This window comes from Medicago sativa, chromosome 1, assembly GCF_051527215.1.
Source record: "Medicago sativa cultivar Bolivia chromosome 1, Bolivia_mono, whole genome shotgun sequence".
Classification (NCBI taxonomy): Eukaryota; Viridiplantae; Streptophyta; class Magnoliopsida; order Fabales; family Fabaceae; genus Medicago; species Medicago sativa.
Window position 1 is genome coordinate 27,864,290 of NC_140749.1, and position 26,869 is coordinate 27,891,158.

At 32.4% G+C, this 26,869-nt stretch overlaps 2 protein-coding genes across 2 annotated transcripts; both read right to left on the reverse strand.

The window, feature by feature from the left end:
- Window positions 1-7,462: 7,462 nt before the first annotated feature.
- Window positions 7,463-10,959, reverse strand: LOC146953955 (stem-specific protein TSJT1-like). The gene is made up of 4 exons (XM_085712893.1): window positions 10,503-10,959; window positions 8,826-9,066; window positions 8,613-8,733; window positions 7,463-7,814 (listed from the first exon to the last, which is right to left on the reverse strand). Exons 1-4 carry the CDS (start codon window positions 10,700-10,702, stop codon window positions 7,624-7,626), a joined length of 753 nt encoding a protein of 250 aa, XP_085569019.1. The 5' UTR covers window positions 10,703-10,959; the 3' UTR covers window positions 7,463-7,623.
- Window positions 10,960-13,034: 2,075 nt separating this feature from the next.
- LOC146953956 (chlorophyllase-2-like) lies at window positions 13,035-15,645 on the reverse strand. Its single transcript, XM_085751131.1, has 3 exons — window positions 15,502-15,645; window positions 15,226-15,380; window positions 13,035-13,877 (listed from the first exon to the last, which is right to left on the reverse strand). Exons 1-3 carry the CDS (start codon window positions 15,587-15,589, stop codon window positions 13,200-13,202), a joined length of 921 nt encoding a protein of 306 aa, XP_085607257.1. The 5' UTR covers window positions 15,590-15,645; the 3' UTR covers window positions 13,035-13,199.
- Between the last annotated feature and the right edge of the window lie 11,224 nt (window positions 15,646-26,869).

Here is a 26,869-nt window from a genome sequence, read left to right on the forward strand (position 1 = left end):
ATAGTGTGAGAGAGTGTGCTGCTTTGTTATCTAATGTGGTTTTGCAGGATAATATTCAGGATCGTTGGAGGTGGCAACTTGAGCCGAACCATGGCTATTCAGTTAGTGGAGCTTATCGGTTCCTAACCACTTCAGAGGCACATAGTCCTGTTGGAGTTGTTTATGATGTTTGGCATAAACAAGTCCCTGCTAAAGTCTCGTTGTTTGCTTGGCGTTTACTTCAAGATAGAATCCCAACTCGTTTGAATTTAGTGCGTCGACAAGTCCTTCAATCTATTGACAATGTTTGTACTAGTGGTTGTGGATCTGTTGAATCGACGGATCATCTTTTCAGGGGTTGTGACTTTTTTGGTAGTGTTTGGGTTTTGGTTTATCAATGGATTGGTGTCCATTATGTTATGCCTGGATCAGTCACAGATCATTATGTTCATTTTATTCAATTGGCAGGTTTACCGCAATGTACTCATTATTATCTTAAGGTCATTTGGTTGGCTTGTAGCTGGGCAATTTGGAAGGAAAGAAACAACTGCGTCTTCAAAAATGCGGTTCTTGATCCTTTCAGTATTGTTGATAAAGTGAAGCAAACTTCCTTTTTGTGGCTTTCTTCGCATTCAGTCCCTATTGCGTTTGGTTTTCATGATTGGTGGAGATACCCACTCCTTTGTATGGGTGTCATGTAATTAGCCTATTTTTTCTTTTTTTGGTGGTGGCATTCTTGTTAGGTGCCTCTGGTTTGTAACATACTTTGGGTGTCTCATCACTTTAGCACACCTTGTGCGGGGTGATTCACTCTACTTTTTTGCAATATATTCCATTTTGATTTGTTCAAAAAAAAAAAACTGAAGAGATTAGTATTCTATCTATTTTTTCTCCTTGATCATTAGTTTGCTATTGCCTTCGTCATTCTCCAAATTTCCTCAATAATACCCGATGAAATAATGGTTGAATTCTTTATGGAACAAAGAAGTCATTCAGGGCATATTTTTGAAATGAAAAACAAATTTTCATATTTTGAAAATTGGTCCCTAAAACTTTGCAAAGTAGTCCTATTTTACATATTTTGTCCATCATATCTTTTAAAATTTTAAAGATTGGATCACTTTTCAAATTTTACCCAGTAAAGTTTGAGAATAGAGAATTTTACCTGGAAAAAAAAAAATTAGAAATCAAGATAGTTCAATTGAAGAAGCATTTGAGTTATTTTTTTAGTAATTTCATTGTCCTCAAAGCACGTTATCAAGGTTTTAACCGAAGATGTGGTGTTCTATCTCTTGTTCGTAAGTGATTATTAGTTTGTTATTGCTCTCGGCACTCTAAAGACTCCACCAATAACAACCGATGAAATAGTGGTAGAATTCTTTTTGGAACCTAGAAGTCATTGAAGTCGTATTATTGAAATGAAAAACAAATTGTAAAGTGGAAAGTGGTCCCTTCTGGTGCAAATTGAATATTGTCACGCCAACAATATACCATGCATTTTTCAGACAAGGTAGGGAGTGTTTTATAAGTATACTGCAAGAACATTAATAACTTTTGGGTTGAGTACCAAGAGAGGGGGGGACCCTATCCTCTCTCACAGATGCACACACACAAAACACACACTATGTTTCTACTAGTTATGCACTCATACATTTCCTATAAGTTAAAATATCTTTTTGTGTACATTAATACACATGCCATTTTCTTGCGAATTTTCCATTTGCTAGATACATGATCTACTGCATTTGTATAGTGCCAGATTCATAGATACCATTTAATGGAAACATTTGATACTGCTTAAGAAAACGACTTGTCAGTTAGAAAATTAATGATATATCTATAGAATCATTTTATTTTGTTATAGTTAGAGCTAGTGACATGATACATATAAAGTATATATGTCATCTCTTAGTTTATAGGTTGCAAATTTTATATGTACCTTTTACAAGGGCAAGGCAAAGGTTTGAGGATCATAGATTTATCATGAAATGATCTGACTCCTTTTTTTCCCCAATTCCAATTTCCAATATACCGTATTCATTTGATTAAACACTAAAATATATAAATTTTAGAAGAAATCCCATTTCAATGGTGTGACTTCCTAATTTAAATGTTTTTTAAAGGTCTGTTTTGTTCAACGAAGGAGAGAGAAAGAAGGGAATGGGAGAAAGATATATAAATAAAATATATGGTAGGTTCAAAAGCGAGGAGTTGTTTAATTCATAATGTTTGATTCATAATAGGAGGAAAGAAATTTTAAAACTAAATTACTTTTTTATCCCTTTAATATTAAAACAATCTCATGATTTTAAGATCATTCACTTTATAAAAAACTAAACTTGAAAACTCAATAGCCGAAAACTCCATAAATAATCAAACACAAAATTTCTAACAAAACATTAGGTATTCATAAATATTAGAGCACTTCCAAAGTAACCTAGTACAATATAATTTTATTTTTTTTAAGAAAATTATTGATAGCAAACTTGTTTTATCTTTATAACCCGTCAATTTACAACGGAAAATTATAAAACAAATATATTAAGAACAATTGTTTTTTGTGGTGGGAGTGAGGATTTTAGAAAAATATCTTGAATCAACTGGGAAACAATTTGTCTGAATAACGAAAATGGCGGGTTGGGGTTAGGAGAATAAGGAAGTTTAATGTGGCATTACTTGGTAAATCTTTTGCAGCGTTGAAGGAGGAATGTGGGAGGTAATGATATGGGGTGTTGATGATTCTTTATGGAGAGGAAGGGGGTCAGATTGACGGTGGAGGGAAAACATGATTAGTTTGGTGGAAAAATCTTACTAGCACTCGTGATGGTGATTGTATGGAGGTTAGGAGTGGGTTTAAGGATAACATTGGGTGTTTTGTCAGTGATGGGTCATCCACTCTATTTTGGTGGGATCCATGTTTAGAGGGAGGCACTTTGAAGGATAGGTTTAAAAAGTTGTTGGAGTTGGCTGAGAACAAAATGTTAACGGTGGCCGAAATGAGTTGTTATGATGGGGAGTGGCGTGGCATTGACAATGTAGGCTATTTTCCTAAGAGGAAGATCAAGTGGGAGAGTTTTGTGCTTTGTTAAATTTTGTTGTTTTGCAGGCCAGTATGGAAGACATATGGTTATTGCATTTAAATTCGTATAAAAAGTATATTGTAAGCGGTGATTACACAATTACATGTCCTTATGTTTCATAATTTGTTTCTGACCCCCTTCCTCAACTAAAGAAGGTTGTGGTAGTTACGAGGGCGTGGATAATTTGTTTCTGAGATGTGACTTTTTTGGCACAATTTGGTCTTTGGTTTCATAATGTATAAGTTTTGGCATTGTCCATTTGGCGTGCCTTTCGGATCAATTTCTCTAGTTTGTTCATTTACGAGGAGTTTCAAAGAATTATAAATCAACTTTGTATCTATTATGGGTCTCTTATGTTTGGGTCATTTGGAAAGAAATAAACATTCAACTATTTCAACAAAAGCAGAAAAATCAGCAACATTGACTTGATAAAATTAAGCTTCAATATTTTTGGTGGTTGAAATCGAAATATGCTACGCTCGTTTTTGACTATCATCTTTGGAGGCTTAATCTACTTATGTGTTTGAGAGAAGTTGCTTAGAATGCTTTTCATGTTTCTTTTTGTTTTCTTGTGTTTTCTGGTTATCGTTTAGAAGACTTTTTTTGTTTCTTTTTGTTTTTTGTGTTTTTCGGTTATCATAATTATATAAACTTTGGCCTAATTTTGTCTGGAACATAGTTTCATTTTGGCTTCTTCAAAAAAGAATCATCATAAAAAAGAATACATTTTTTTTAAAAAGAAAAACAAAAAAGAATACGTAACAAAAAATTGGAAAAGAGGATAACAACAAAAAAATGCTGGCAACAAAGCAGTACGTTGAACCAAGAAAACACATATCTTAATTTTTTTTATAAGGATAATTTTGGCTTTTTAAAATAAATGTGAGAATAATCATGTCAATGTAATTAAAATTGTATTAACCAATCTCTCCCCTCCGAAAACCTCAATTTAGGGGAAGCAAAAATTGGTGATAGGACATAGGAGGGATTTGACTCCCCTTCCCTCTTAAAAATTGAACAAAAACACATTTTTTTAAAAAGATTACCTCCTATCCTCTCCATCTATCCCAAATCAAACGGACCCAAAGGAAAAATCATTGTTGGTGCTAGTTAATAATAATATGGTTAAGAATTAGTTACTCAATTAGTTGATGTAATTGAATTCCATAAACAACATTATAAGTGTACATTATTTACCATCTTTTATCAATTAAAATGATTCTTTATTAGATTTTACCTCATGAGTATTCCTATGGTGCTAGTTCTTAAGATACTGGTTAAGAATTAGTTACTAAATTAGTTGATGTAACTAAATTCTATAAATAGTCATATAAGTGTACATAACTCATCATTTTTTTTCAGTTAAAATAATTATTTATCGGATTTTACCTCGTGGGTATTTCTATGGTGTTAGTTCGTAAGAAGTTGGTTAGGAATTAGTTACTTAATTAGTTGGTGTCATTGAGTTCTATAAATAGCATTATTGTCTAGATAAATCACCATCGATTATAGTCAAAATTATTTATTATATGTTTTTACCTCATTGTTGGATCGTTAGACAATGACTCAAATTATCTAGAGGGGTGAATAGATACCAAAATTATTTTAAGTTTTTTAAAAGAGTTTATAGCAGAACGGTGATTATTTTGAATTATGCTTATTCGAACACGAAATGAGAAATTGGTAGTTAATGAAGATCAACTCAAAAACACGAATTATTGAACTAGTGAAGACTAAATGAATAAATCAAATTAAATTATAGAGAAAATCATTTAAATTAAAGTTATTGAAGATAAGCTAAAATTTGATAATAACTTATTTGGATAAACACTTAACTTGTTAAAACTTGTTTTAAGTAAAAGTGAAATGCTAACAAGTAAATGATAAAAAACACAAAATTGATTCAATTTGATGATTAGAAATGATATATTCTAAGAACCCTTTTTGATGATGCTATTGAATCTTTCCTAGGATTCCACACTAAATTGGGTTTCTTTGAATCAATCGAAAATTAAGTTTTTAAGAAAATAATTTTAAAACACAATTGAATCAATTCAAAATAGAAATTAAAAGAGTTAAGTGAGAGAGAATTAAACACGAAGATTTATAGTGGTTCACTCACACCGTCCTCGTTAGTGGGTTACATCCACTCGCAAAGACAAACAACAATGGAGTGTTGTTGAATATAGAATACTAATTGTTTATTAAAATGGTTACATCAATATTGCTGCTTGAGACACAAGATTTCAACCTAGAACCTCAATCTTTCAGAAATTCTTGATGTATCACTTGAATCTTGTCACACAAGATTCAGACCTTAACCTCTTCAAGATAACCACGTCACTCAACAAATTATATGAGTTGATCAATCTGGGAACCTCCTCGTTCTTAGAATGAGCCACCCAAGCACCTTAAGCCTCCTTTGATCTTGAGCATTCAACATTTGATTCTCCTTTAATTATTGATAAGTTATCAATTGATCTTGAGACGTTGGATGAAGAAACACCCCCCAATTTCCCAAAGTATGTGAAATTCTGCAATCTTTCCTTTAAGTTTCAGTTGCCCCCTATTGAAAAACCCTAGAAAATCACAATCTAACATACAAAGAATCCGTATCTAAGTAACTACAAGATTCTAAACTACACATCAATATCTAAGAGTTTTCAAAGAGTATAAAGTAGAATATGAGTGTTTCAAAGAAGAGATTTATACCATCGTCTTTGTCCTAAGATCTTATACCATCGTCTTTAACCATTCAACATTGATACCTTGTTACTTCTACCTTGATTTCACCTTTAACTTTATTTAAGTTTTCATTTGTTGCCATGAGAGTACTTCTAGACTTTGTGCTCAACTTATTTAATTCCTTCAGCAAGTCACTACAATATTTTGACTAGTTGATGAATGTTTTGTCTTCAAGTTGTTTGGTGGACATTTAAAAATCCCATAAACACTTTGAGAGAGAAAGAAATTGAGAGATTGATATGTAATAGATTGATGATGCGATAAAGATAAAGATAAATAGATGTAGAGAAAATGAGGTGTTGAGTATGTGTTGGAGAAAATGAGGTGTCTATGTATCATTTTTTTTTTTTGTCAAAAAAATGTATTATTGTTTTTTATTCAGAGAATATAAATGAGTAAATTTTTTCAAGGGATAAGAGTATATATTTTAACATAAGAGGAGAAGAGAGCGTAATTCAAGCTTCTCTTAAAGGAGAGGAATGTAATTTACTCTATAAAATAGGATTAAACGCAGTTTTTTTTTTTTTTTAACGCAGTTTTTATCCCCTTGTTTTAAAAGATAAACAATTAAAATTTGAAGTTTTAGTAACCCTAATAAACTCTCTTACATTATAAATGAGTAAGTCACGTCATAAAAAATGATTCAAAAATGAGATGAGGTGCCAAAATTTAAAATATATATATATATATATATATATATATATATATATATATATATATATATATATATATATATATATATATATAAAACAATTGGGGACAAAAAATTGATGTTCATATATTGGCAGCGTTTTGAATTTTTTTTTTATTTGACAAAAATACCCCGATATATTTTGCAAAATTACTGTCTGTCGAAGTTCTGAAGAGCTTAACAATCTTGCGAGCAGAAAAGACATTTGTTTGTTTGAGGAGGCACTTGTCAATCATGCAAGCACAAAAACCTGAAACGTTACAAATAGTATAGCTAAAAATAATGAGCTTTAACGGTGTGCAAATTCCTTTCTTTTAACTTTTATTTGTATTTTTTTTTAACCATCCGATTCTCATGGTAAATGGCCATTGGTAATCCGAAATTCGACCCGAGGTAAATAAAGTTTGGTCAAGAATTGTTATCCAAAAAACGAACTCAAGTTCTCCTGGATAATTCGTCGTTGGTAGAGCTCATTAACCATGAGTCCAATTACTCAGTTTATTAATAAGATTAAAACATTGTAGTAAACTAGCCAATATTCTTCTATTTAAACATCTCAACAATTTTTTTTTGATTTGCCATGATATTGATACAAAATTTCCACCACTGTGACTAATTTCCGTCAAGAAACATCTCAAATATTTTAACTCTTGTTATCATTTATTTTAAGATCCTCTAAGGTGCATGATAATCTTTGATTTTGTTTTGCATTTTCTTGTGAGCTCAGTTACCACTGACTTTACTGTTGAGGATCACAACCAGCACCTTGCTATCTAGAGGATCTAAATCCTAACCATTGTTTGACACAATTTAAGTATTCAGTTTAAGAATCAATTTTATCGAATCAATTCATTCAAAATCAATATTTGCCCCTGCAGAAAACATACACCAAGTATCCATCACATTAACAGTTTATGCAGGAGTCAACATTTCAGAAAGAAAGAAAAAAACACTGCGAAAGTCGATATTTTTGTTTAAAACTAGGTATCCGATCCAAGAGCGAAAGTTGATATTATTACATCATATGTGCCAAGAGAGTATCATCTCAATGTTTAGATTGTTAGCCTCACCAGATTGTAACAGGAACAAATGATGCTGTAGTAGTTCGAACAAAATAGAGTTGCAAAATCAGTAATTAGAAGACCAGTTAGCAGCACTACCAACTCTTGGCATGCCAGTTGTTTCCTTCTTAGAATCAGCATCCACTTTGAAAGTTGAACCACACATTTCACCAGAACTATCAATTCTTGGTATTGGCTTCAACTCGTGAAGCGGATGCTCGAAACTCCTCAAACCTCCAGATGTTGTAAAGAAGCATCCTGAACATATATACAAACATATATGGTGTTACTTCTTTTATCAAGTCGTTTGAATGAAATAATTTGTAAAGACGTGTACAATATGGAAGAAACATTGATCGTGGACAATCGATAGTTCGACACAGGCACGAGGAACTTGAAATCAGACTTATAATTTCACAGTTAACACTAGAAATTCAATTGTAATTTGTAACTTTGGTTGGTAAACTCAATGTTTTAAAAACCGGAGATCGAAGCGGTGAGATTTTTAGGTCATGGTCCATTTGGTTCAACCAATGATTGAACCAATGACAAAAAAACAAGTAAAAAAATACAGGGACCAACCGCAGCTCAACCAGATTGCAGTACAACAGAGATTAAGCCACCGGCAAATTGACCGATTCTCAATTCGGTTCAGTTTTAAAGCATTTTGTAAACTAGAAAGTTTGACTTGTTGCACGTCTCACATATAAATGGTGGCAATGATTGATGAAGCACGGACACGGACACCCCGACACCGATAATAATTTGAGAAAATGACAATTCAGTGTCATCATTTGTGTCGGTATCAGACACCGACGCATGTCCGACACAGGGACACACCTAATCCGAGGAATGTCCGTGCTTATTTACCATTTCTAAGCCATCAAACTTGTTATCCCTAATCTTACATCATTCTAGTAACTTATATACTCTCAGATAATAGCTATTAAAGATTAGGTATCAAAAGACGTTCAACACAAGGAATTAGGAAATCATCTAGTTGAACACATTGAATCCTTTTTTTATGTTGAGGAGGTAGTTAAATCATGCTACTACCTTTTGGGAATGGTGCATAAGATTTGCCACAGCTCTTACTAACAATATCGGTGTCGTCTGAAAGAACTAGATTTTCATCAGCATCAATTCCCCAGAAAAAGGGAACACTCCCGTCAACATCCTGAAAAGATATACGATAGTATGCAAGGTCAGAGCAGAAAATTATCGGAGAATATGACATGGAAGAGAAAGATAGAGCCTAGGATTACTTACAGCAGCAACAAACGCTGTTTGTGAACTGCTATCAAACAAGATAAATGCAAATTTGCCTTGGAAATCTCTCACAACTTGATCAGCAGGATAGGGACCACGATCTCTCAGAGTCCTGTAAGCCTCTATGACAATGGTCACCTCATTAGCTGTTTTGTTCAACCCATATTGTTGTTTAAGATTAGCAACATTGTCAATGTGGCCTTGAAACAAGCAAAAGATGTCATCCACAACCGCAAACAGCCTGTGAATATGGGAAAAGATAAATAAGTTAAATTAATCATCTTTTGGCCCTGTTTAGATAAACGGCTTAGTGAAGCACTTATAGCACTAGCGATTATCATCTAAGTGTTTATGTAAAAGCTATTTCTATAATAACAAAAAATAAAATTAAGTCAAACTGTTTTCAAATCAGCTATAAGTTGTTTTCATCGGCTATCCTCGAGAGTTTATGGAAATAAGCTGAAAACAACTTATGAACATGTCATAAGTTGTTTCCATAACCTCTCTCAAACAGTCTCACAGGCAACTATACGTGTAGATAAACTCAAATAAGTCAATCTTAAAGGAGAACGTATAAGGTTTAATATACATCTATGTAAGATATTTCTTCTGCCTTAGATTAAGATCATTAATAAAAACAAGACAAATCAAGACAGAACTGAAAAACATAACATATGCAATCATGTGCGTATATCCCAAACAAAGAACAAGGAAAATGACAAAGCTTTCTTAATAGTAGGACTGTAGGAGCGCAAGTTGCATATCTTAATCAAACACTTAAGATTGTACCTGTTCTGAAAAACTATCAATAAACTAATGAATGACAAAATTTGTCAAGTTTTGACAAGTAAAGTTCTAATAAGATTCAGAACTATGTAGCACTGACACTTAAGATTAAAGTTGTGTCTGGTGTCGAACATGTGTTGGTGTCAGACATGGTCACATAAGGCTACTTTCAGTCACTTCCATTTCTCTAAATTATTATGGTGTGGACATGTTAGAGTCAGTGTCGTATCTAATGACCGTGTCTATGTGAGTGCTTTATAGATTCAGATAAGATGATTGAGTTAGATAAAATAATAATCTGAAAAAGGTACTAACTATAGTCCATAAAATTTTCCACTCACCATGCATATAATTTCAACAATAAGATGCCAAACCATATAATTATAAAGTACTCAAAATCACAAACCTTTATATACAACACAAAACACACACAACTTAACCCCAACAAGTATGAATTCCAAAACATAAGCAATACAACAACCAAGTCTTATCTACTGAGTGGGGTCGGTTACATGGATCAAAGTAAGTCACTTTCTATCATAAACCATCTTTTGATCCAACTCATTAATCTCTAAATCTTCCCAAAATACAAATTAAACCCAATAATCAAAACATAAATTTTTACTTCTAAAAATCAAATTTTTACCACTAAATAAAATTATTCATAACATCAAAAACCAACATTCCAACTATGATCATCAAACTACATCTAAATAGTACAAAAACAACAATTCAGTAATCACCATTCACCAAATGTTCAAGGGATCAAAAGGGTAGCAAAAACCCTTATTGCATATCCAAAACAAAAGGTTCCAACTTTGATCTTTTCAAACATACCCAGATAAAAAAAAATAAAAAAAAATAGGAAAAAGATGAGAAATTGATTGATACCTTGGAAGTAAAGGGTTGTTTTTGTGAAGAGAATAAGCTAAGAGAGCAGAAGAAGCAAGATTAAGAGTAACAGAAGAAGGGTTAAGAGATTGAAAATGTTGAGCCAAAAAAGCATCTTTGAGTGATGAAACTGAGTTTGATTCTGGACTCTGTAAACCCTCTGGACTTTTGGCAACAGATTTTGAGAATACTGCCAACATCTTTGCTTTTTGTTTCAAATTCTCAAACTGAATGCAATGCAATGAATGAAGAGACTTTTTTGTTTTTGTAAAAAAAAATTAAAACAGTAATTAAGATTGATTGGAGGTTTAAACTGACAAATTAAGGTAATTTCTGACAAAATAATTATGTAATGATATGATGATGATGATAAGGATTAAATGGATTATTGTATGAGGTGACTAGGATGAAGCACTAATCTCTATATCCTTCCATTTTGATTTCAGACAAATTTCTACTTCCTCCGTTTCAAAATGAGTGTCGTTTTAGATGTTTACACACATATTAAGAAATGCAATGATTAAGAGAAAGAGAATGGTTATTTTACCAAATTATCCTTATTAACTATTGGTTAGTTTTAAAAGTAATACTTTGGAAGTAGTGTACAGAGTATTAATTGGAGGGTACAATTGAAAAGAAAAAGTTATTATTGCATTGGAAACTGAAAGCGACACTCATTTTGAAACAAATTTTTTTGGCTAAAGCGACACTCATTTTGAAACGGAGGGAGTAATAAAGGAAAACAAATATCGTGAATGCATAGTACTCCCTCCGTTTCAAAATGAGTGTCGTTTTAGGCTTTGGCACACAGATTAAGAAATAGAATGAAATAATCATTGGATATAACGCTTTTACTAAACTGCCCTTACTTTATAAGAAAAAGACAAAATTAAAGTTGCATTGAAAATTGTGTGAGAGAAAAGTTGGAGAGGGTAAAGTTGGAAGAAAAAAATTAAAGTTGTATTGGAAATGTAAAGCGACACTCATTTTGAAACAAATTTTTTTGGCTAAAGCGACACTCATTTTGAAACGGAGGGAGTAGTAATTTATTGATGAGTCAAGACTCCTAATTGATAGGGATTTTAACGTGTAATTTGTCTCCGGTTACATTTATAAACAAAGAAAACAACTTTTTAAGTTTATTGAATAATCTCCTAAAGGAAAAAAGTTTATTGAATAACTAATGCACGTGACGTTTATATTGATTGGATACATTGGTTATTCAATTAACTTAAAAAAATTTGTTTTTTGCTTATAAATGTGATCGGAATGATTGTACCAAAAAAAATAATGTGATCGGAATGAGTAGTTGTTTATCTACCTCTGTTTAGATATGTTTGCGATGTCATTTGGATCAATTTGGAGTAAAAAGTCATTTGATCTAAAATAAAAATTGTATGTCAAATAATTAAGTTAAAGTCGTTGAATGATAGAAACTAATTAACCAAATTGTCTCGGGTTAGTTTTGTAAAAGACTAAATAAAGTCTTTCATGTGCTGATGATTAGTTTAGGTTACCATTATAGGTACAAAGTTTCCATTAACTCGAAATGAATTTTTTCCTCCAATAAGATTTTCTCGAGCTGAAATTCTCTCTATTTGCTACAATAAATGCAATATCCATTACTTCAGTTTTGGTGTAAATACATGAAATAAATGCACATAATTCTAGAATATATGACATTAATTGTATATTTATAAACTTAAATTAAAGTAATGAATATTGTCGTTTATTGTAGCAAATGGAGAGGATCTCAACTCTATTTTCCCCATACGCCAAAGTCAATAATATAACCCTTTATCATCTGCTTAAGGAGTTTAAATCACTTACCCTATATTGAGACAGCTAAAATAGTATATTTTAGCAAATTATAAATTAGGTTTAATTGCACTTCCCCCCTATATTTTGCTAATTGTGCGATTTTGCACCCCCTCTTTTTATTTGAGCGATTTTGCACCCACCTTTTTGCCGCCTTTCTGATTTTGCACCCCATCTTTGTGTTTAATTGCACTTTTGCCCCCTATCTTTTTGCTAATTGTGCGATTTTGCACCCCCTCTTCTTTTTTTTTGAGCGATTTTGCACCCCATCTTTTGCCCCATTTCCCCTCTTTTAATGAAGATTTTGAACAAAACACATTTGGCAAAAGATGGGGTGCAAAATCGTTCAAAAAAAAGAGGGGGTGCAAAATCACACAATTAACAAAAGGTAGGGGAAAAGTGCAATTAAGCCTATGAATTAAAATGACCGAAAACAATAATAGTGTGTTGTTTAACTTCATAGTTAGTCGAGGTATTAGCTAATAGCTTTCAAAAATTATTCTCTTACTTCAAAAGTGATTGTGTTGAGGAAGAAATTTTATTCCACAGTTGTGGGTTCTTTAACTACTCCAAAGAGTGTAAGTACATTATTTTTACGGTGTTTGAGCTACTGAACTAAGATAAGATAAGTAAAGATAAACACAAAAAGTTAAAATTAGAATGCGTAAAATAGTTTGTTTGTTTGTTTGATTGTGTGTCAAAATAACGCACAAGTTAAAAAGAAAATAGCATAACAATTATTTATTTATATAAGTACATTCTGAACAAGTTTTACAAAGAGACAACTATAGAACAACAATAAAATGACATAAAATAAATAGTAAATGATAACCCTAATTACAGAAACACTACAAGTCTCACACCCATCTCCTCTAGTTTTCATATAAAATCATCAGATTTGATAGCAACCGGTACTTTCACTTTCCCTTCTTTTATGGCCAACAAGTCCACATTATCATCATATAAGTAAGCTTTCAAGAATGCAACCATAACTCCTCCAACAAACGTTCTCATAGGTTTCCTTGATTCACCATTCTTACATAAACAATAAGTAAGTTTTCCTCTAACTCCTGGGGTATAATCATCCAACATGTCAAGATGACCATAATCCTCAGCCACAAAATACCAAGAAGGTTTCTCACATTCACTAAAAAAATCATCATGATTGAGGCCTTTAGGTGCACAAGGAGGAAGCAAAGGGTTCTTTTTTATATCACTTAAACCAGAACCAATAACCAATGTTGCCATATCAAAATCAAATGAATGAGGAACATAGGTGAGAATTGGTGGTGATGTTTGTAATCCTTCACCTAATCCATCTACTGGATCAATTCCAAGTATGACTGAAAATTTTAGATCAGTTGTGATGTTTAATTTTCTTAAAGCAATAGCAAATGATGTTTTTCCGCCGCGACTATGGCCTCCGAGTGCTAACTTGTTAAAATTTGGTGTTATGTTTGGTGGAAGAAATTTGCATAGTCCTTTAGATAGCCAACTTGTTATTGCAGCTACAGAGTAAATATCATCATATATATCTGGTCCAGTCACTATATACAGCTGAGAGTGAAAACAAAAGTTAAACTTTCATTTCACCAATATATAATTGTTTGAAAAAATGTGGTTGCAAGTATTAGTGTTTTATAAGCAGTATTCAAATACTATTTGTATTGACATTGCATGAAATTATAAACCATGAAACATGTCAACAAGAAAATGAAATTTTATAAATATATAATCTAACAATATAATATTTCCTGGGAATTTAATTAAGCAAATGAATAGAAACAAAGTGAAGCAAGAAGAGGTTGACCCATTTCTTAAATAGGTCTAACCATTCAGGCCCTCATTATCACCACAAATTTTAGTAGTTCATTTGGTTACTTTATTTTATTGAAAGTTCAATTTTGTACTCTATGGTTGTACAAGATTAAAGGTAGGTGTATTAAATTGGTCCTTCTCCTTTCGAGATGTTGATGTAAATAATGTAAGTGACGTGTTATTATAAGAACACATGTTAAGGATTCTACGAATAGTTTGTATTTATTGAAAAAAATTAATTTTCAAAATATTGAGAAATTAATAGGCATAATTTCCGATGCATAGTTTATATCTTCGGTTTACTAACATGTGCTCTAAGGGAACATGTTAGCATTTGGCATACCGTAAATATCGTATTTGGAATAAAAATATCTAATTAATATCTTCAATTTTAGAAATGTGTGTATTTATATAATTTATTTAATTCAAAATTATAGTAATGAAAACTTACATTTCTTTCAAGATTTTGAATTATAGTAATTTTCAAAATTACATGTTAGCTTGACTTACTATCATCATGTTTCTTTTTTAGCTTGACTTACTATCATCATGTTTTTCTACAAAACAATAATTCAAAATCTTTTTTCCGATGGCCATAAGAGACCAAGACAAAACAATGATCATAACATAAGTTTATAACAACAAATTCAACCACAAATCTTTTTACGATCACATTATGAAATCAAAGCTATTACAACTTATACTTAACATTTGAGTGGTGATATGCTTTGATATACTATTAAGATTTGCTTTTCATTCTCATATATGATGGTAATTTGCTTTTAAATCTCATTATATGCAACCCACTTGAGTTGGCATGATGATATTGGCTTAGCTAGTGTGCTCCTCTCAAGATCTCAAGTTCAATTCTTTCTGCTGTCAATATCAGTGGGCTAATTTGACTTCTTAAAAAAAATATCATAATATGCTCCTAACAGGTCTTTTAATGATTATATGTAATTGGTGTTACTTCTAGTCATCGACTCACGTCCTTGCCAGATGGTCTTTACAAAGATGAATTATTCCTAGAAATGCTTCTTGCAAACAAGATGATACTTACATATTAAAATGTAAAATTGAAACTAACCTGAGGAGCAATGACAATGAAGCCATGAGAAGCCACATGTTGGATAAGCTGGGAATAAAATGAATTGAAGAGAAGATATGCATGTAGGAAAAGTAGAAGTGGGAATTCTCCACCTTCAGTAGGAGTTACAATCAAAAGAGATTTTGGTGGTGGAACTGATCAACATGTAGAATAATTAGTAGTACACATGAACTATATGAGAGAAAAATACCAACAAAAAAATTGTAGTTAAATAAAACGATATGTTTATAATAGGAAATTTAATTAAAGTAGTACCATATTGTGTATATGAACCAGAGCCAACCATTTGTAGTTGTGTGCTGTACTTGCCAGGCTCAAAGACATTAGTAACAGAAGAAGACATGCTTGATAGTGGAGCTAAGTGTTACTTTTGGCTGAATAATATCATGATGGTGGTAAGATAAATTTGTGGTGTGGTGTTTATATAGTCTTGTTTAATTGGATATTTTGGTGAGATGTATAAGTTGTTCCAAACATAGGCGAAGTAGAAGATACAAATGTAACCCAATTTCATTAATCTTAGGACCTTATTTTCACACGTGTCAATTTGGAACTAAGAATGCTAGACATATGAGCATGAAAATAAATACAATCATAACTATAGTAATTGAATTGTTATAAAAGCAGGTTGTTGGGGTTTGGCATTAATATTTTGTTTGTGCGGTGACAAAGAGCACCTCAAATTAAATATGAGAAATGTTAACCGGTGCCCCCGGGGCACTGATTAAGGAATTAAAAAAGGAAATGTTTTTCTTGGAAATTGTGTATTCTATTTTTTTAAAAGTTGAAATATTGTTCTTTACAAAGTAAATCATGTCTTTTATTTCTACTTTTAGTTTCTTAACCAGTGCCCCGGGGGCACCAGTTAACAAGACCCGTTAAATATAATAAAGGAAAAATATGCACAGTAATTTTAAGGATAATTGTTACTTTGGTCCCTAAATGTGTAATGAGTAGTTACAATAGTCCATGAATGTATTGCAATTTTAAAATAGTCTTTGATTTTACACTTTGTTAGTCAAAATAGTCTCTCGTGTACATATGTTGTGTCAATATTGTCACATCAGTCAGTCCCTCAATATACTTACTTACTTTCATATCAATCCCTACATGTATTTGCTTATTGTCATATCAGTCCATATACGAAAAGAGTTATTGTCAACATTAAGGGGCTATTTTAACTTAATGGACTATTTTGACTAACAAAGTGCACAGTCAAAAACTATTTTAGAATTTTGATATATTGAGGGACTATTGTAACTATTACGTCATATTACTACAAATTCTCTCTACAAGCTACTTTGGAGAGAGAGTATAAAATTAAGCTAAAATATTTTGGGAAATGTTAACCAGTGCCCCGGGGGCACTGGTTAAGGGTCAAATATAGTAGTATTTTGCATTGAAAGTTGTGCGGTCATTGCATTAAAAGCATAAAAAGTGTCTTTTTTGATTTAAAGTTTCCACTTTTGACTTCCTTAACCAGTGCCCCGGGGGCACTGGTTAACATGACCCAAATATTTTACATATTCTCTCCGTCTCACATTAGGTGTTCTGTTTGAGTTTTACACGGTTTAAAGGAAATGATTCATAATGTTGATTTTAATAGAAAAATACATATCATTTACTAAAACATCCTAATTAATTATAGTTAATGGAGTAGTTATAGATGATTTCTATCATTTGCAAATTTACACATGTTAAGAAATTTAAAATAATAAGTTTGTATTGAAACTTGTGCATTATTATTAAATATATAACATTTTAATAAATAATTGTTGTTTTTCAATAAAATGTTACTTGTTTTATTTGTTTCAACTTATGCAATAAAATGTTAGACAAGTTGTTATACTTACATATGACTTAAAAAATAAAAAAATAAATTGCAAATTTACACATGTTAAGAAATTCAACATAATAAGTTTGTATTGAAACTTGTGCATTTTTTATTAAATATACTACATTTTAATAAATACTTGTTGTTTTTCAATAAAATGTTGCCACTTTTATTTGTTTTAACCTATGCAATAAAATTTTAGACAAGCTCTTATACTTATAAATGACATACAAAATAAAAAAATAAAAATAGGTGACACGAAACCGCAAGCGTACAGTTCTTATCGAGTAGTAAAAATATCGTCCACATGGAGTTATATGTAATTACTGATTTCTTTTTCAATTAGAAAGTTGAACAGTTTCTTTGATTAAAATTCAGTTATGATAAAAAGCCTTAGGATTGAGGCCGATCTTAATGACAAACTAAACAATTTCCTTATATATTTCCTTATTGCATGTTAAATTCATTTTCTTAAGACAAGATTATCATTGGTAATTCATGTTTCCTTTCAGATGCCACGAATATATCTCTATAACAATCAAACTTATTCTCGTGGTTGATTGTTATCGAGATCCCTTAAGCTTTAATCTTAATGTCTCAAAGTTCACAAAACTATTCTCTTGTTTTGCTTACTTTGTCTAATCTCATTTGTTACAATAACAATCTTCATCTTTCGATCCTTAGATTGATATTTGAAATATGACTTAAAGATGATGAGATTAGATAGAAAAGAATTTAAATAGAAAAAGGTTCTAGACTTGGTTTGAATAGGATTAGTCATTAGACCTTTCAACAATCTCAAACCTAGAAAGTCTACTCACTCATGTTCATTGTAGACAAAAGAAATGAAATAAAAGACATGGAATATAAAGATATTTAAATAAATTGCTGAATATTTGCAAGAAAGTAAAGAGCAAGAGAAATAAAGAACTAGAATGTAAAAGTGCATAAAATATAAAACAAGAGCTTAGAACAAAATGACAACTTTGATTGCAAGAATATATCATGTTCACAATGATTCAAGGTGGTTTTTCAGTATCATTGAATCCTTATTTATAGCTTAAAACATCAGACAAATCATTAACCACGAATTACAAGGCTTTAATGGCAAAATTCCAAGAGTTTGTGTAATATCCCGCTTATCAGTATCGGAATATTATCAGTCAAACGTGCCAGAGGAAGAAAGTTTATGAAAAGTAAGTTGACGGAAATATTTATTATGTGATGTCAACTTAATACAAGTTAAGCATCAGTGTCGGATTTAACACGACTAAGATGAAGGGCGTTCTGGTACTTGCACGCAAAGGGGTATATAAGTGATTTTGGACCCAAAATATTCATTTCTTCTTTCACTTTCTCTCTCTAGGTTTGAGAGAAAGAATTTCTCTCTTCCTTCTCTCTAAGAATCGCCCTCCCTCTCCTCTCTAAATCATCCAAACTTCTTCAATACATGATCAAGCATGGCTTAGCAAGCAAGAAACAAGTGAAGGAAAGGATTAAAGCTTGATTTGGTTTAAAAGCTAAAGGTTAAGAATGGATCAAAGGCTAGGGTTTGGGCTTGAAGATTGAAGATATGCAAGAAACTTGATTAGGTGAGTTCCATAGATAGTTTACCTACCTTTGGTTGTGTAAATTCATGTTAGAAAGGATTGATTTATGTTTATGAGGGATTTAGAACCCTAATGTTCTTTTGAGCAATTCTTGTTGATTCCATGTTAGTTTGCCATGAAATATGTTATTTAAAGTCAATATATGTTGCTGGATAATTATGGTGCATTGCAGGATCAAACTGGACAAGTTTTGGGTCAAAATTGGAAATTTTGTACCTCAGACCCGAAGAGCTACGCTAATAGCGAAATTCTCAGGATGAGCCACGCCCCAGCTGAGCTATTAGCGCAGCTCTCTGGACTTGGCCAACTTGCTTTGGCCTGTTGGCCCAGTTCAAGGTCTGTGGTGCATTCCGAAGCTTTTCTTTCGACGTTTTACAACTTTGTAACCCCAAAACAACATCTAGGCAAGGCACATAACATCAAATGATTCTTGAAATGAAAATCATGGCAATCTTAACATGAATGGCAAGAGTGATTTCAAGAGAGATTGGCCGAATTACTCGGGTAGCAAAGAACTAGGCATGGGATGAAAGTAGAGCCTTGACATAGCTTGTCAAGAACTAGAATAATTATTAAAGAATAGAATGCTAGGCATGAGTAGTATGCTTGATTAGATGCGAAGTGATATAGAGTATTCTCTTCGTATAGAAACTAGAGTTCCATACGAGTGTGGCCAGACGTGAATTGATTAGACATCTCTTCACATAGCAAGTTAAGCAAGCATATAGTTTACCTCTAGTCGGATCGTATAGGCATCCGAGGTAAAAGAGATAGCATTTATAGATTTAATAATCATGCATATATATAGACCAAGACTTTTAAGTTAAAGGTGCCATGTCTCTTGTGTCCACACTAGGTTGGCTCAAGGGGTTTCCATTAGGTGAAACGGGGTTAGCCGTAAGGAACCCGCATGTCACTTAGTAAGCAAGATGCAGTGGTCGTGTCTCTTGTGTCCACACTAGGTTGGTTCAAGGGGTTTCCATTAGGAGAAACGGGGTTAGCCGTAAGGATCCCGCACGTCACTGCAGGAGTGCCGTTGGTTATACCTTAGATAGGTTTCCATCGGATAGATAGGGATTGCGCTCGGGGTTACTCCACTCAGGGCTTTCCGTAAAATGAACTCAGATAATGCTTGTTTGTTAAACGCTAACTTATGAATGAATCTGACTGTGCATATTTATTAGACATATTTATGTTATGTCATAGAGCCTTGACGTAGATCGTCAAGAATTAGTAGAGCCTTGACGTAGATCGTCAAGAATAGTAGAACATAGACGTAGATCGTCAAAACTAGTATGATAGCAAGATAAGATACGTTGTTAGAAACATCGTATTTTGCATTAGAGCAAATAGAGAAAGATATGCCGATGACGATCTTAGGTTTCCCCTAATCGTCCGGTTTAGAACCGTGTCATGATTATGTTAGAATTAGGCCTCGATACGTAGAGCGTATTCTTGGCATTGCGGTTTTAGATTCCCCTTGACCGCCATGACACGTATAGGAAGTGAAGCCCATAACAAGTGAGATAAGACTATGACGGCCCTAGTATGCACGACCGTCTAAGTATGCAAGTCCCCACACACGTATAATCAACCGCCAGGTTGTATTTTAGACACGTGGTGACCGTAGGTTTCCCCTGAGGTTGTCTATAGCCTAGGATTTAGGGGAACTCACTAAGACATTATGTTTCATCCCAATCCTTATTTGTTTCAGATAAACAGGTTGGATGGCAAGCTAGTAGCCGAATGGATATATCAGCAAGTGTTCGTTCGTACCCGCTGCAGGATGATATGGATATGCAAGGACGCATTCATCATATTTTAGTAAAGTTGAGTTACTTTATTATTGTACGAACGCACATTGTTGTATAAGATATTCATTGTGAGTTTTTTTGTTGTAAAATTTCAATGTATCCAGTACTAAATAAACGCACATGCTAGACTTTCTAGATACGTCTAATATGGGTGTTACAGTTTGTAACAACTAAAACAGCCTGAGAGGGAGGCATGGTCGTGCCTAAGAGGCACACGACCGTGCCTGATGTAAAAACAGCCAAAGCTGGCATCTGGAAGGACGTACAGTCGTGCGTGATATCCGCATGGTCTGTGCGTGTCGTTCGACACTGCCAAGCACAGTCTAAAGGTCATGGGCGCACAGTTAGTGCAAAGTGAGGCACGACCGTGCACAATGGATTTAGCCAATGGACTTGAATTTTCAGCTTTTTCTTGGCCTTTTATCCATGCTTTTTCTCTAGGGACTTGTTCAACATCATTTTTGTCCTGAAATTAAAACATAAACATTTGAAGTAAACTAGCTCTAAAAGTAAACTAAAACACACAAATTCTAAGTGAAATTATCAACTAAACACCACATAAACTATGCCAAATTATGGCTTATCAATAGGATCTCCAAATATTAATTAAAATAGGTTCCTTGACTAGTTATGCTTAAGTTAATCATCAAAACAACTTGACTGATCTGTACATATTGAAGATCCATTTCTTCTCATGACTTCAATCCAATGCAAGAAAAAAGTTGCATATGTCCTTTATGGATAGTTGTTGAAGAGAAATGATATTTATACAATCAATTTATGACAACATTCTATTTCATACTCACATTATGTTTTTATTTTCTTTCTCTGTATAGTTTTGGTTTTTCTATCAATATTATTTTTCTTTATAAATTTATGGTTGTCTATATGTTGAATTAGGCAATTTTCTCTGATACACAAAGAAATGTGTCTCCGCATCGACACCAGGCATCCATGTTGTTACCTTCGTGCCATTTTGAACGATTTTCTTTTCACCTTCCATCAACACTTTGTTCTTTTTCCAAATTTCATTTACAGATTAACCGAAAATTATTACCTTGAATGTCAATGTTGTTGTCATGTCACATAAAATTTTTGTCTAATGTCACTCCCATGCAAAAAATATGTATTGAAGGATCTATCAAACCTATTATGTTTACTCTGACAATGTTGAAATATGTGAAAAAAATTGAAAGTAAACATTGATGTTAGTTGAGGATATAAATGTTGCCACTATGCATATATAGTAAGACTGTTATTTTTATCACCTTATGGCTTACTCACGCATCCTAATTTTTATTCGAAAATACTCTTTGTTTGGATTTCATAATCCGAACCATATTGTAGGGATTTTTGAATTCTAAAATCTGAAACATAACAATATAAAAGAAAATGTGTCGTAATTGATATCAAAGGTCTCTGCTGACCGCAGAGCGGATCTGGGATGAAATTACAATGTGTAGCTAATTATTTTAGCGATGTTAATTACTCTAAAAATAAAAAATATTATTCATATTTTAGTTGAATTTAAGCTTTTTTTAATTGTAACTTAAATAATATTATAAAAAGATAAAATATTTTAAATGAATGTTCAATTTGAAGCAAAACAATCTCACCTAAAAATGGTATCCCTTTATATATATTGATTACGTATGTGGGAGTTACAAACTTTTTTTTAATAAAGTTACAAAATTTTAATATATGTTGATATTGCAACTAATAAAACATATCAAGCACTATAGTCTAGTGGTTGATGATATATTCTTGAAGTTTATGTCGGGTCGATTCCGTCGTGTTCTTTTTTACATTTATGTTATATTAATTAATTCTTTAATAAAAAATAAGACAAAAACAATAGTTAAGACTTGAACTCAAGGCTATAAGTTAGGAAAACGTGCACTTGACCACTAGACCAATACATCATATGTGATTATATTTCCAAATTAAAGATATATGATATAAAATTTGGGCTTTAATATAAAAAAAAATATATTGGGTTGGGCTGGTGTGGCAATAGCCACACTCAGCCTTGAAGATATCTATCCCCGGTTGACCGTCGTACGATCCCGCATAAACTGCAAAGCAACTTCACGGATAGTATCAGGTGTTCGCAGTGACCATGATATCATAAACACTCCTAACTAAAAAATGAGAAAGAAAAAGTAAGAAAGGATGAGAAATGAATAATGAATGAATATATTGAAGCATGCAAGATTATTTATAGTCATAAACCAATCCTAGATTGTACCTACACTCAAAGGAAACATTTGCAATGCCTAAACCGACCAAAAAATGCATTAAACGCACCACAAACAGTCGAAACGTTTGGTATAACACCACTATCCACAGTTTGGGTTGGTTCATATTACATATGTCCAAAATCTTATTACCATTTCGGATTGTATAATCTGAACCGTCCTAGACTGTGTTTAAGCTTGATCTTTGGAGGGTACTCATGGTGAATAACACGGAAGAAAAAAAAAAGTAAATGACATAATTCAACAACGTAAAACAACAAAAATAAGGAAAATTTGCCAACATAAAACAAATCTGCAACATAAAATAAATCGAACAACCAAAATAAATCCAAAAGGATAAAATAAGTCAAAAAAAATGAGTTGAGTGGGTCGGCCCGCCCACGCCCCGTGTCCGTCCCATTTTTTCAACGAATTAAGCGGGGCGAGCCAGTTATAGAAAGTGAGTCAAAACTTCGACTCAGCCCGACGGTTTGAGCCTGTTTGTCCACCCCTTCAGGACTCGTAATTGATAGTGATTTTAATTTTTAGTAAATCCTAATTATTTGTTTAACTACCTCTATTTAGATATGTTTGCAATGCCATTTGGATCGTTTTGGAGTAGAAAGTCATCCAATGTCAAATAATCAAATTAACCGTATAAGTAATATGTTTAATGATAGAAACTAATTAACTAAATTGTCTCGGTTTAGTTTTGTAAAAGACTAAATAAGGTATTTCATTTGCTGAAGAGTAATGTTGCCCCTACAAATTTTATTAGTGGTCAGAAAGAGTTTTCACTCTCATAAAAAAATTCTTTAGTACAATTATAAACAAATTAAATACTTTGTAAAAAAAGTTAAACACAAAATATAACCTATGAAATAGTAAAAATAAAATAAAATAAAAAATAGGGTACCATTATAGGTATAAAGTTTCCATTAACACAATGAGTTCTTTCCTCCAAGAAGATTTTTTCCATACGCAAAAGTCAATAATAGAACCCTTTATCATCTACTTAAGGGGCTTAAATCTCTTACCCTATATTGAGACAGCTGAAATAATATATTTTGGTAAATTATAAATTAAAAAAACCGAAAACAATAATAGTGTTGTTTAACTTCAAAGTTATCCAAGATATTAGCTAATAGCTTTAAAAAATTATTCCCTTGCTTCAAGTCATTATGTTGAGGAAGAAATTTTGTCTCACAGTTGTGGGTTCTTTAACTACTCCAAAGAGTGTAAGTACATTATTTTTACGGTGTATGAGCTACTAAACTAAGATAAGTGAAGATAAAGACACACAAATAAGATTAAAATGCGTGAAATAGTTTGTTTGATTGATTGTGTGTTAAAATAAAGCACAAGTCAAAAAGAAAATAGCATAACGATTATTTATTTATATAAGTACATTCACAACAAGTTTTACAAAGAGACAACTATAGAAAAACAATAAATCCCTTATTATAAAAGCTAATCCTGCCAAGCTGGCACTAAACCTTAATCACTCCAATTTTTCCATCCTAAGCTAACAATAATTGCACCATAATCTTAACAACCCACTCATCCCTTAAGCATCCATTCACGCATTATTATTCACACTGCTCAAAAAATCGCACCAAGGCTTCATGCCTTCTCTCTCTGATTCATTTAGTTCATTTTCAAGGAAAGCAAAATCAATTTACCCTCTATCTTTTTTTCTCATAGGCTATCTTCAACCTCTACTCTTCTCACTTTTTTCTTCAAATTTAATCTTAAATAATTCCTCAGAGACAAATCTTACTATCACCATCTTGGTTGAGGTTTGAAACGTAGCTACCTTCTGTTTGGGGTCGTTCTGACACCCTGCTCCACCGCTGCCGACTTTTCACTGTCGTGTAACCCAGACAACGCCGATGAGGCATTCGTGACGCCGCTCAACTTTGCTATGGTTGAAAACGGTATTTTCAAGCCCGATTTTCCCGATTCTGCCAACTTCAAATTCATAAAATCGCTTCATCTTCGCTCCGTAATGTGAGAATTCAATTTCCCCTTTCTATATTGTATTTTTGTTTTGTGGAAGATATGTGTTTATGTTCGTTTTTGCACAGATGTTTGTGCCCTGAACCCTATCCTAAAACTACTGCGGAGTTTTTGAATGCTAACTGTATCAAAATTAGCTTTATCAATTCGGTATCGATGGCTGCAAGGTTTGTATCACAATTTCATTTTGTCTACCAGTTTAATAGAGTATAAGTGATTATGTATGTGCTATTTCTATATCAAAAGATAAAATAAATTCAAACTATTTTTAACTTTTCGTGTGAGTTATAAACTGTTTTCATAAGATATACAAAAAAGTTTTTGGAAATAAGCTGAAAACAACTTGAAAAATGATTTATAATAAGGGATGTGTTTTATGATTTTGTTGGTTTTGGCTATATACTTTGAGCTAGATATTTTGTGACTCTCATTTTGACAACCACTACTGATATGCTTCAATGACAATGTATTGTCATACGTCTCAACGGTGATGACGAGTGGTTTTGTGGTGTGGGTGAACAATTACCACCGATGATGATATGAATTCCAAGAGGACAGTGTGAAGATGATTAAAAGTTTTGAACAGTTAAAGACTATTTACTTTGTTGAATACACCAATACAGCTTTTAGAATATGTCGGCGATTTGACAACATCATATCATGGCTCCAATTCAATTTGGAACTTGCATGACCTCCATGATTCCACCAACAGTTTTCCAAGTTGTTGATACGTGTAAGTCCCTTTCATATTTTTTTTTTCCTAATCTTTCTGATATGTTATTTCGTGTGGGTAAAGGAATTAAGAGAGAGTAATATGTGGTTGAATTTCTCAATGAGGGCTTTTTAATGATAGGACTTATGTTTTGTCTCTAAAAAATGCTTTAATTATTTCTCCCTTTACATGTTTTCTGGAATCAAGGATGACAATTGGAAAGCTTACTGGGGGTAGAAGGATGACAATAACACCTACTACATATAGGTACTATAATTCTTTATATTTAAAATCAATTTATTGGTTTTTCTTGAACATGATTTTGAACTATATATGCTTTGATGGTGTTCGGTTGCTAAAGTTCACTTCTAAGGATTGTTGATAATTGTGGCTCTGACCAAAAGAGCATTTTTTTCAACAAGCCCTTTACAAGTTGAGGTTTTTATTATTTTCCAAATTTAGTTTTAATTTAGATTGATACATTGAGTTCCATGTGGTCTACTATATGACTTGATTCTACGGGCATGAGGCTATAACTTTTTTCAAAGCATTTGTTATGGCAAATGCTACGACATCTAGATCTACATTTTAAAATTCCCAAAAAAATGTCATAGTCAGGGACGGACCTGAGCAGAGCAGGGCAGGGTGTGGCAATAGCCACACCAGCTCAGGCCCAATCATATTTTTTATGCCCATCCCATAACTTATATTTTATTTTTAGTATCAGGAACTAGGCATCTAGGCAAGTAGCAATTAGGCAAGTAGTAGCGAAAAAATAATACAGTTTCTTATAAACTAGGCCAACGCTGCAACTAGGCAAGTAGCAAAACATGTTGAGGGGTAATCATAATATCATAAATAATTAAGTGCAAATATTTATATTTATTTATTTTATCTTCTATATTGTTTCTTATAAACATTTTTCTTGTATATTTGAAATTATTGAACTGAAATTGATAGTAGTAGCGAGAGTAATTGAATCATGATATTGAAATTGAAATTGAATTAGAATAGTGAGAGTAGTAGTTATAACAGTACTGAAATTGAAATTGATTTTAATTTTTAGGGTTTGGTTACTAAAATTTATTTTATATTGTTTGAAATTGAAATTTAATTAACATGTATCGTTTATTTTGTTGATTTTATAAAAGTGGTGATTTATTGCTCTCAATTTACTTTCTATGATTTCTCTTACATATCTTTATTTATATTGATACTGTGGTAATCTAGTATTTTGTGTGTTGTATAATTGAATTAGGATGAAGAAATTTTTTTCAGTTATACCTAGAGACAAAGTTAGAAATATTGAGAGTAACAAAGTCATCGACTTTGCCCCACTGATATTGGAAGTCCAGGTCCGCCCCAGGTCATAGTAAATACATTATATTAAGCAAGTG